At 41.7% G+C, this 11,148-nt stretch overlaps 3 protein-coding genes across 8 annotated transcripts in view; 2 read left to right on the plus strand and 1 right to left on the minus strand.

The window, feature by feature from the left end:
- prokr1b (prokineticin receptor 1b) overlaps window positions 1-6,605 on the plus strand; it is a 24,220-nt gene extending 17,615 nt beyond the window's left edge. Inside the window, exons 8-11 of one of the 5 annotated variants that reach the window (XR_013303767.1) lie at window positions 2,308-4,931; window positions 4,999-5,139; window positions 6,071-6,161; window positions 6,233-6,605. The gene's annotated coding sequence lies outside the window, so the exon portion shown is untranslated. The other 4 variants (XR_013303765.1, XR_013303766.1, XR_013303764.1 and 1 more) reach the window with 4 other exon arrangements.
- Window positions 2,298-7,209, minus strand: plek (pleckstrin). Of its 2 annotated transcripts, none has more exons than XM_077612587.1 (9): window positions 7,012-7,209; window positions 6,258-6,413; window positions 5,997-6,178; window positions 5,024-5,115; window positions 4,754-4,938; window positions 4,574-4,678; window positions 4,425-4,508; window positions 3,102-3,171; window positions 2,298-2,949 (listed from the first exon to the last, which is right to left on the minus strand). In XM_077612587.1, the coding sequence occupies exons 1-9, from the start codon at window positions 7,051-7,053 to the stop codon at window positions 2,861-2,863; spliced, it is 1,005 nt and encodes a 334-aa protein (XP_077468713.1). In that variant the 5' UTR covers window positions 7,054-7,209; the 3' UTR covers window positions 2,298-2,860. The 2 variants fall into 2 exon arrangements, with proteins under 2 accessions (XP_077468713.1, XP_077468712.1); XM_077612586.1 differs by having other exon boundaries at window positions 2,298-3,020; window positions 7,012-7,169.
- An 867-nt stretch (window positions 7,210-8,076) lies between these two features.
- Window positions 8,077-10,674, plus strand: avpi1 (arginine vasopressin induced 1). Its single transcript, XM_077612603.1, has 3 exons — window positions 8,077-8,242; window positions 9,100-9,410; window positions 10,158-10,674. The coding sequence occupies exons 2-3, from the start codon at window positions 9,121-9,123 to the stop codon at window positions 10,387-10,389; spliced, it is 522 nt and encodes a 173-aa protein (XP_077468729.1). The 5' UTR covers window positions 8,077-8,242; window positions 9,100-9,120; the 3' UTR covers window positions 10,390-10,674.
- Window positions 10,675-11,148: the final 474 nt, after the last annotated feature.

An 11,148-nucleotide genomic window follows, 5' to 3' on the forward strand; every position in this document is an offset into this window, starting at 1 on the left:
TGACGACGGGACTTTATTTTGAAGGGAAAGCCGAATTTTTATTTTATATCGCTGCTAAAGTTACTTCCTGTAAGCTTTTGATGTTGTCTGTGTATTTGAATGGCATTTTTTTTTTAAATAGTTCATCACGAGCAGGCAAGCTTTGAGGAAAAAGAGGTTTTTTTTCCCAAGTCTATCTTTTTCAAAATGATTGACGTAGCTCATGTAAAAGGTTCCATTTTAATGTAATCCTGCGCTTTGTTGTAATGGAGTCCTTTTGTGCTGGATTTCCCCGTTTATCGAATTATTTTAGACAAACGCAGATGAATGTGGCTGGGAAAAGGGGACATTGCGTCAAATTTTATGAGTGCACTGAGGTAGGATGAAGTTCATTCCCTCAAAATCGCATTTCGCCGTCATCACGGGAAATGTGGTTTGGCTTTTTTTTTTCCCTCTGGGAAGATATTCGCCGTCTTGATTCATCTCTCCGTCGATGCGTGCCTCGGCCCGCTTGAGATTGAGCCGACGCGAATCCATTTTTATTCGGCGGCGAGTCGGCCGCGGGCCAACTTTTACGCGAGGACAAAGGCGGAAGACCTTTTATTTGAAGACGCGCAAATTGAAAGAGTCGAACTGTCTTTTTGATTCTGCCCGGCAACCCTTCGGACGACCTGAAGCGTGGGGGGGTGGCGGGGCTTAAGGTCACTGAACTTTAATCTTATAAGCGAGGAAATGTTTCCTTTCAATTTGTCTGAGATGTCCTTCAAAGAGACTTTCATTGGACGCAGGATGACGGTGACTAGATTGAATCAGAATTAAATATGTCACATTTTTAGGACTTATTTATTCACCCTTTGAAAAGACGGTAACACTTAATTAGTTGTCGTAAAGATCGTCATAATTGACAACATGTCACTGTAGTGGACGTTAATGAATGTTGGCCCTCGGACGTTTAGTCGCCGGGACGTTTGGTCTCCGGACGTTTGGTCGCCGGACGTTTGACAACATGACAGAGAGTTTATTGTTGAAACCAGCTCTCAAAATTATATTCATGAGAGAGAGTTTAATATCTAAATATCTGCTGTTGAAACCAGCTATCAAAATTATATTCACCCGAGCGACCAAACGTCCGGCGACCAAACGTCCGTTCGACCAAACGTCCGTTCGACCAAACGTCCGGCGACCAAACGTCCGGCGACCAAACGTCCCGGCGACCAAACGTCCGGGCGACCAAACGACCGGCGACCAAACGTCCGGCGACCAAACGCCCGGGCGACCAAACGTCCGGGCGACCAAACGTCCGGGCACGATGAATGTTCATGGCAGATGTCACGGTTGTCATTTTGTAAATTATATTAATTTAAGTGTTGTTGTCATGACAACTTGGTTAGGGAAGGATGTCACTTCTGTTGCAAGATTGGGATTAGGTGGAAAAAGATGATTTTAAAGACGACGAAACATTGGAATCCATTATTTTTCAACATTTCCAAGATATCGGATTGTGACTGAGATCCAGCCAATCAGATGGCTCGGATTCCGATGCGAAAATATGTAACGTACTGCATGCAAATCTAACGTGGAATTGCACACCAGAGCATTCCAACACCTCATTACAGTTTACGTCTACATTTGTTTTATGGATAGCGTGCTGAAATTTAGCATTAGCATTCATCATGCGTCCTATTGAATGGCAGCACTCTTGTTCCTAATTCATCGCAACGCCCGAGACCGATCGATACGGGACCCCCCAAACGGCCGTCGGCCATTGCCGCTATGAAAAATGTCAGTCACAAAAAGCAACACTTCCATATTTCCTCATACGTCCGCGCCGGGGTGTCGTCAACGAGACAAATGCCTCCATTTCATTTACGTACGCATTTGGAAGCCCTTAAGAAAATAACACATTTGAGTGGCTGTGAAGAATACGTGTCCCCCCTGTCGCCGCGGTAACGACAATAACACTGGCGCCCGTTGTTCGGTAATCCATATTATTGATGGAGCGGCACCCCAGTATGATGCTAATGGGGTGTTTGAGGTACTTACGCGGTACCCAAATGATAGATTGTGGGGCTCCTGTTTAAATATGCGACCCATCATGTTGCATTTCTTTGAATAAGGCAGATGTTCATTCGTTTTCTGAACCGCTTTATCCTCACTAGGGTCTCGAGATGTAAGGTCTTGCGGTCGATTGTTAAAATATCAGCCTTGATACTTGCGTCATGTGTATCTCATGCTATTATTGCACCCAGAGATTGGTGAGCTATACGGTACATTTGTGATTATGAAATAAAACATAATTGATTTTTTTTCTTTTTTATTTCTTGTTAGAAAGTGACAACTACTGCAGTAATATGAATCATCTAAAAAAATCGAGATTTTTCGACATTAGAAGCAATTTGACTGCCACAACATCTTAAACTTCTGGTAAGAAAATGTTGATTTTTGTTATTAAAAAGCATCTAGTTCTCATTAAGATAGACATATTTCCTTTTTCAAATTGAATAATTTGATATTTTGCATTTACAAAGACAGTCATATTAACTTATGATGTTGACCCTAATAATATGCTTTTGACTCATACAGTATCTCAGAAATATTTTTGATATAAGATTTTCCCTTTCAATGTAACTAATTTGTACTCCCTATTAAAACCATGAAGATGTAAGTGAACATTGTGAATCAGGGGGCGGCTTATACGCGAGAAATTGTAAAATTCAACATTTTTAAGGCACAGGGGGTGGCTTATACGTGAGAAATTGTAAAATTCAACATTTTTAAGGCAATTTTAAGGGTGCGACTTACACACGGGGGCGACTTATATGCGAGTAAATACGGTAAGTCCCCAAAAAATGAAAAATAGGGTGAGGATTTTCCCTCATTTCTATTGGCGCCGCTCATTTTTTACTTCCCGCTTTTGGACACCTCTTGCACGGCTTGGATCCACTCGGTCCTCTCCTGGGCGGTGGGTGCCTGCAAGAAGTAGTGCGTTTCATCGTGGGTGATGATCTCGAACAGGTCGCCGTCCACGTCGTATCTTTTGGCTGCCATGGCGGCGGCGAGAAATGAGGCGAGTCTTTAAAAAGGAGGAAGCGTAGAAACGAAAGCGCGTGGCGCTCACCCACCGTCGGGTACGAAATCCACGGCTGTCACCACGGAACCCCGCAGGTGGATGGACCCCAGAGGTTCATCGCCCTGGTGGGGAAGTTTTTCTTTTTTGTCAAAGTTTGCCATGCTTAATAGTGACTGGGGGGAGGAGTGTATTTTACATCAATAATCCGCAATTTTTATCGTTTGAAATCAAAACGAGCAGGCAGACTTGGTGGAATAATACAGTAATCCCTCGAATATATATATATTTTTTTGTAAATTCATAAAAAATGTGAAAATCCACGCTGAAACTTGCAAATGGAAGCCACTCCCTCCCTGTCCTCCGCTTGCTACTAGAACTCAGCACTGAAGTAAAAAAACATAGTTTTACTACTACTACTACTACCAATACTACTACTATTAAAAATACTACTACTAAAAATACTACTACTAAAAATACTACTACTACTACCAATACTACTACTACTACTAAAAATACTACTACTACCAATACTACTACCAATACTACTACTACTACTACTTCTACTACTACCACTACTACTACCAAAGCTACTACTACTAGCACTACCAATACTACTATTACTACTACTAAAAATACTACTGCTACTAAAAATACTACTACTACTACTACCAATACTACTACTACTACTACTACCACTACTACTACCAATACTACTACTATTATTACCAATACTACTACTACCAATACTACTACTACTACTACTACCAATACTACTACTATTATTACCAATACTACTACTAGTACCACCACTACTACCAATGCTACTACTATTGCCACTACTACTGCCATTACTACTACTACTACTGCCACTACTACTACTAATACTGCCACTACTACTACTAATACTACTACTACCACCACTACTACTACTGACACCACTACTACCACTACTACTACTAGTACCAATACAACCTCACATAGCATCCTATTAGCCTAACTAACATGTTTATCGAGATGTGGGAGTAAAGCAGAGGACCCGTAGAAAAGCCACGGGGGCCGGGGGAGAGCATGTCAACTCCACACGGGAAGGTCGGAAGCATCTGGAGATTGAACCCTTGATCTCAGAACTGCAAGGCGCACATGCTAACCACAATCCCACAGGGCTGACAAGTTTTTTTTTTTTTAAATACTCAAATAGAGTTAGTACAAATTGTCTCAAGATAAGCCTTCATATATCATGAAATGATGGTTTTGACTCGCTTATTTGACGTAAAATTGGATATGTAATAGAGGAAAGTAGCTTTGGCTCAATGACAGTTTCGAAACTTGGCTTTCCACCCCAGTGACTATATTTGGAAGAGATATTAATACGCACCTTGGTGGGGTCGTAATAATGCATGAAGGCGGGATCATTCCTCAGGATGAATTTGCGGACTTTCCAGTTTTTTCTCTTGTGGCCCTGGGAACATGGAAGCCACCGGGATGGGAAAATTCATGCGCAATTAGCCACTTTGAAAGGCTTACCTGTTTGAGCAAACAGCCTTGTTTGACAATATTCCCTCGGAATTCGTCCTTGACGAGACTCTCGTCTTCACTGGAGTTGCCTTCGCAAAAGAAGCCGCTGTCGGCCTGTCCACACGCCAGTCGTCAAAATTGGAAAAGTAGCCTTTCTTCGAAATAAAGAATTGAAAGGCCCAGACTTACAAAGTAGTAAAAAGCTCGGGTGTGATCCAGGAAGATGGATTTATCCCCACTCACAGCGCCGTCCTTGGAAAGCTCCCCGGCGGGCTGCAGGAAGCCCTCGTTCAGGAGGCCCGTGGCCAACATGAGCGCCTCGACCCTGTTCCTGGCTTTCTCCTTGGATATCAGCCAATCCACCACGGTACAACCTTTTTTTAATTCATTTTTTAAATGGATAGCATTCAAATCTCAATATGAACTTTACATAGGAAAGAAGACTTGAAGCAACGCTACCAGTGAAGCAGTGGTTGAAGATTCGATTCTCTTGCTCCAGCTTCAACTCCTTCACCCCTTTGTCCTGGTCTCTCAACTGAGTGTACAGCTCACTAACAAACAGAACACAATGGCAGGTGAGGTCAAAGTTGAAATCATTCACTTCCCAATAAGCACAGATTCAGTGTCACTCTGTTATTTCACTATCAAAATAGAAAATAGTACCAATACTAGTACTACTACCAATACTACTACTCCCCCCACTACTAATACTACTACCACTACCACTACTACTACTACTACTACCACTACTACTAGCCCAACTACCACTACTACTAGCCCAACTACCACTACTACTAATACCATTACTACTACTACTAATACCACCACTACTACTACTACTTCTACTCCTAACACCACTACTACTACCACTACTACTAGTCCAACTACTACCACTACTACTAGTCCAACTACTACTAATATCATTACTACTACTAATAATACCACCACTACTAATACTAATACCACCACTACTACTACTTCTACTGCCACTACTACTACTACTACTACCATTACTACTAATACTACCACTACTAATACTAATACCACCACTACTACTACTTCTACTGCTATCACTACTACTACTACTTCTACTGCTATCACTACTACTACTACTTCTACTGCTATCACTACTACTACTACTACTTCTACTGCTATCACTACTACTACTACTACTTCTACTGCTATCACTACTACTACTACTACTACTACTTCTACAGCAATCACTACTACTACTACTACTACTCCTACCACCACTACTACTACCACTACCATTACTACTACTACTACTAATAATACTCCCAGCCATATTTTTTATTCATGACAAAATCCCAATGAATCCCTTTGGTTAGCGCAGTCGTAATGACTTTACTGTATTGTCCTGCCTCCCTGTGGCTAAAACGGGAACAACTGCGGGCCAAGAGCGTAGACCTACTTGAGGTTGACGGTGTCGGGCAGGCGAATGGAGCGTCTGGTTGATTTCCTGGCAAACTTTTTGCCCCCCTGCAGGCAGCGGATGGCACTCTTGATGTCCTTTACCCACAATTCTCTCTCCTCGACGTGCGACGCTTGGAAGAAATGCTCTTGTTTGCTGGCCGTGGTGAGCTTGAACACCAACTGGCCAATCGGAGGAACACTCTTGTTATCGTTACGATTATCCTTTGCCCCAAGGAGCTGGAGTTCACGGCGGACGTACCGTTCGATTCCCGCAGTCCTGACAGGGGCTGATGAGCGTGGCCCCCTTGAGGGGGATCATCCCTTTGGGGGACCGCTCCGTTTTCTTCTTGTAGAACTCCAGCCCGTCTTCGGACAGCACCACCCACATCGCCGTCCAGTAGTTTAACACCGTTCGCTTTGAGTCAACAAAACATTTTCAACAGGCATATTTATAGGCGGGCCTCACAGTACTGGGGTCGAAGGTTCGATCCCGGGTGTGTCCTCGGCTTTGCATGTACTTGCGTGGGTTTTCTCCGGGTACTCTGTTTTCCTCCCACATCCCCAAAAAAGATGCATGCTAGGCTAATTGTATGCTAAATTGTGTAAACAATGTTCCAGTTAAAACAGATTGGGACCCTAATGCCGTCAGTGCCACTTTTTTGCATCACAAAGTAAATTCAAGTTAGAATTGATCATATTGGTATACAATTTCTTTCTTTCTTTCCATTTGTAGAAAAAAATGTCAATAATTCATGTAAAGTCTTGAGTTATTCGTGTCATTTCTTTCCAGAGAAGAAGAAATTGTACAGAGAAAACAGTTAAAATGTTGACTGACTAAATTAAACACGAGTTGTCTCATGGTCGCAGCTGTCCGATAATTGATGACGGGATGGAAAGAACAAAAACAGCCTTAAGGCAATAATAAGTCACGTTCGGCTACTGAAGACTTTTTTTCACTGCAATGAATGAATTGGACGCTTTTTGTATCGACGGAAGGAAGGGCGTCTTCTTACCTTTTTCACCAAGTAGCCTTCTCTTATCTCTTGCGGCTCCATTGCTACTATGTTGCTTCTCAACTAGACTTTTTTCCTCCCTTTTCTCTCTTTTATTGCTTTTTTTCTCTACTGTTATCTTCCCGTTTTGGAGTTAAACATAAGTGTCAGACAGACAAGAGAGCAGGAAGTGTGTTATGTCTGACAAAGCAACTTCCTCTTTTATCACTCGTTTGACTTGACACTTCTATAACGAACTCCACTTTTGACATGTTTTAGGACATGATTCATTTCATAAATGATGCTCCACTTTTTTGTCAGCTTCCCTTCCAAATTGCTTTTCAGGCTTTTAATACACACATGAACATGGAAGTGGCCCATATATATTTTTTTAATTTTAATCCCGTCAATTTTTAAATATATATTTTTATCTAATGGTGACTCATTCAAGTACCAAAGATGTATTTGTATATCTTTTGCTGAAAAAGTCATCTTTGAAGGGTGCACAAAGTTTATTCATGTTTTTTCCATATATATTTATTAATTGCCTTCCCCTCCCAATATGTTATAATTTATATTAATATTTATTATGACACCATAAGTCTTTCATTGTACCAAAACTGAATTTTAAACACCAAAAGCTTCTCTAGCAGTTGCTATTGACCAAAGTAAAGTATAACTTGGTTAATGTATTAATGTGTTTGACAATCGATTTTTGTGGAAGGCAAATATTTCTTTTTATTTATGACGTCAGCGTGCATTCTTGAAAAGAGGTCATTTCATTCGTTTTATTCAGTCTGTTGTCACGTTAAAATCAATTAACCGACGCTTCAACTGTTTTTTAGCATTTGGGCAATAACGAAATTGCGTCATCCGAAATATTATACAGTTAAGCCCTTTGTGGAATGACGTCAACGCATGCGCAGGAAGCTCATCTCGTGCACACTTACGTCGTCCCGTGCCGTTGACGTCAATGCGCAGACGTCAGCAGAAAGGCGGTGCCACTCGTCGATCCCGCCTTCCGATTGGCCCTCGCAGGACTTTCCCCCGCCCACCACCCGAATTCCTCTTCTCCCATTAGCCATCGCGGTGACACTGATTTATGCTAACTCGCATAGCACAAATGGACCAGGAGCCAAAATCCTTCAAGTCCTGCTCGTCACCACAACAGTTTTTATTGGGAAAACAACGCAGACTAAAGCTTTAAAATATCGAGACAAGTGAACACTGGCTCTGCACTACGTTTTGTAAGGTACGTACCGTCGTTTTTAACACCATTTGTTTCAATCAGTAATTAATTTTCGTGTCGAATCAGCTGTGACTATGTCCGTGGAGGATATACATTTTAGGCTATAGCTAAAACTTGTAGCTCGAAAAAGCAGATTTTTTACACTATCAACAAGGGTTAGTGCAAGTCTAAACTGTCTTTTGCATTTGTTTCGACAACACATAGGCAGATTTTAGATAAATTGAGCACGTGAGGGAAGAATAGTTATCATTTCATGTGCGTAATTAGCCTAGCAGAAAACGCCGCGCATGCGCACTAAAGATGAAACTTAAGTGAATTTTGAATGTTGTGTTAGCACTCTAAAGTGCCCCAAACTAGTGCAATTTTGCCCCTAAAGCCTGATATAATGCCTCCAATCACTGGCTATGATATTTTCTTCTTGTTATGTTAGCCGACCAAAAATAAAAGGGAACAGGCAAAGAAAAAAACTCAAGATATTTAATGCGAAAAGCACAAACCAGTTGAACTAGTTAAGCAGTGTCAATTCAGTGTAAATACTGTTGTAACCCTCAGGGTGCAGATAGGTTACTGGTAATTTTACATTATACATGGTAAGTGCAATGACTAGAAAAGTAAGTATCTAACAGTGAAAAGGATTGGCCGGTCATTCAACGAGCTGGTTTTATCTGACCCATATTGAATCTGGCCTGAGGCTGTGGGTGATCTGCTCGCGTCCCACTTAATAGCGGCCATGCAACACGCTTACAAAAGTGGAGCAATCGACTTGCCTCTAAGTAGACAAGCTTTAGAAAAACAAACTAAAAAGCAGTGTGGGTCATATGAGTTTGGCTTATTGACTAAATACAACTCTCCCCTCACAGAAGTCCTTCAATTCTCTCGGGATGGAAACCGAGCACGCCGCACTTCCCGTCCCCCCGGCGACGGCGGTCGCGTCCGCCCTGTGGCGCAAGCACGGCTCGGCTGACATCTTCAGCGAGGTCCAACTGTGGCAGCTGCAGAGACTCTTCAGGGCGGCCGGGGACGGCGACGCCGAGCAGAGGGCCCGCCTGGTTTGGGGGCGCCGGGACGAGGCCCAGCTGGCCCGGGCTCTGGCGGGACTCCGGACCGAGAGCCGCCGCAGGGGCCCGAGAAACCAAGGCGCCCACTGGATGCGAGCCTTCAATCGACTCAGGTACAAAATGTCTTTTACCCAACGGTTGGAAAGTATCGGAACAAACCATGATCATTTGAAAGATTTTCCTTCATAAATTGTTGGTTGTTCAGATCAACAATTTCAGTTAAATATATCATATAGCAGACTAACATGATGATATTTAACAAGTGAAATAAAGTTTGTAGGATTTACAAAAAGGGTGCAATAATTATGTTAAGAGGTGCATTACGGACGGACTTTTCATTATAAAATAAGTAGTGGGTTTGACACTTAATCACTAACAAAACTTAATATAATTTGGATTTTTACTAAGTAATTTCACATTCATCATTTGGATTTTTATGAAGTAATTTCACATTTATACGCAAGTTCAATTAATCGCTAACAAAACTTACGTATAAATGTGAAATTACTTAATAAAAATCCAAATTATATTAAGTTCAATTAATCACTAACAAAACTTAATATAATTTGGATTTTTACTAAGTAATTTCACATTCATCATTTGGATTTTTATGAAGTAATTTCACATTTATACGCAAGTTCAACGCAAGTTAAAATTGTAAAACAGAAGGACTATCCCCCACAAAGCTTTCAAAATGTCAACTTTTTAGAACGCTGGCCATTTTATTTTAACGAGGAACATAAACAAGCAGAATTTGCTTTTGCGCTCCAGACAAAATTGGACGCTGGGAAGTTAAAAGTTACACCTGCGCTCGCAAGTTTGTTTGTTTTAACGTTCTTGCGTTTGGAACCCCGGTTCAGAATCGAAGAGGGTTACCCGGTCGGCCAGGAGAAGGAATCGAGCGAGGAGGCGGATTCCGAAGATTCCCATCGGCAGCCTCCCGCCGAGGCCACGGGAACGAGCGCCGAGGCCGCGCTCGCCCAGGGCCGAGCGGCCGGAAGGTCGAGCGACGGGGAAACTCCCGTCGGTTCGGGCGCCAGGAGACGCGGCGAGCGGGACCCCGAGAGATACCTCCATAGGATACGACATTGACTGGAGACCAAAAACGGAAACACCTGAAGTAATATTTACCTTCTGCGACCGTTTAGGTACAAACTACTCACTATTCACTGGAATTGCGGCATGAATGGAACGCCATAACGCAAACGCATGAGTAATAGAGCGCCACATTTTCCACTTGAGGACCACCGTTGCAAAGCCAAGACTTCAAGATGTACTTTTTTGTGACGGATAAGTTGCATTTATTTCACCGAACGTCATCAAATACTGCCAAGTGTGACATTGACATTTCTGAATAAAATGTTTCTATTCACTGTTCTTATTTTCTGGATTTTTTTTCAATCATTTGGCCTCATTGGATGGGAATTACTACTGTTCAGTGCTTTTTAAAGTTAAAGTAAATGTTAAAACAAAATGCAGAGGGGACCTCTAGCCGCAATAACGTTTTGTCACATCCAGTCTAAAATAAGGCCATATTTTTATTGATGATTATTGCATCACAAAAGGCTAGAAAGGTCAAGTTGTGAGTTCAAAACATGAGAACACCATTTAAAATTAGTGTAAAAAGGGCAAAAGACATCTCAAATATTTGCAGCAGTCTGTTTATGTTAAATATATTTTAATTTATTTTGTGTTGGTGGTTCAGGGTTTGCGCGTTTTACATTGGTGTATATATGTTAGGTTAGGTTAGAACTTTAATAAAAAACTTAAAAAAAAAACAATAAATAAAATAAAATATGTTGCCACAAGTGCACTTTTCCATTGGCTACATTAAAAATATATATATATATA

Source organism: Stigmatopora argus, chromosome 11, assembly GCF_051989625.1.
Source record: "Stigmatopora argus isolate UIUO_Sarg chromosome 11, RoL_Sarg_1.0, whole genome shotgun sequence".
Taxonomy (NCBI): domain Eukaryota; kingdom Metazoa; phylum Chordata; class Actinopteri; order Syngnathiformes; family Syngnathidae; genus Stigmatopora; species Stigmatopora argus.

Coding starts and splice junctions, on each gene's coding strand:
- avpi1 (XM_077612603.1), top strand. CDS start 9,121: ATGGAAACCGAGCACGCCGCACTTCCCGTCCCCCCGGCGACGGCGGTC. Junction 9,411..10,157: donor CGAGCCTTCAATCGACTCAG/GTACAAAATGTC, acceptor ACCCCGGTTCAG/AATCGAAGAGGGTTACCCGG.
- plek (XM_077612586.1), bottom strand. CDS start 7,053: ATGGAGCCGCAAGAGATAAGAGAAGGCTACTTGGTGAAAAAG. Junction 4,939..5,023: donor CTTCAACCACTGCTTCACTG/GTAGCGTTGCTT, acceptor AATTAAAAAAAG/GTTGTACCGTGGTGGATTGG. Junction 4,679..4,753: donor CCCGAGCTTTTTACTACTTT/GTAAGTCTGGGC, acceptor GCGTGTGGACAG/GCCGACAGCGGCTTCTTTTG.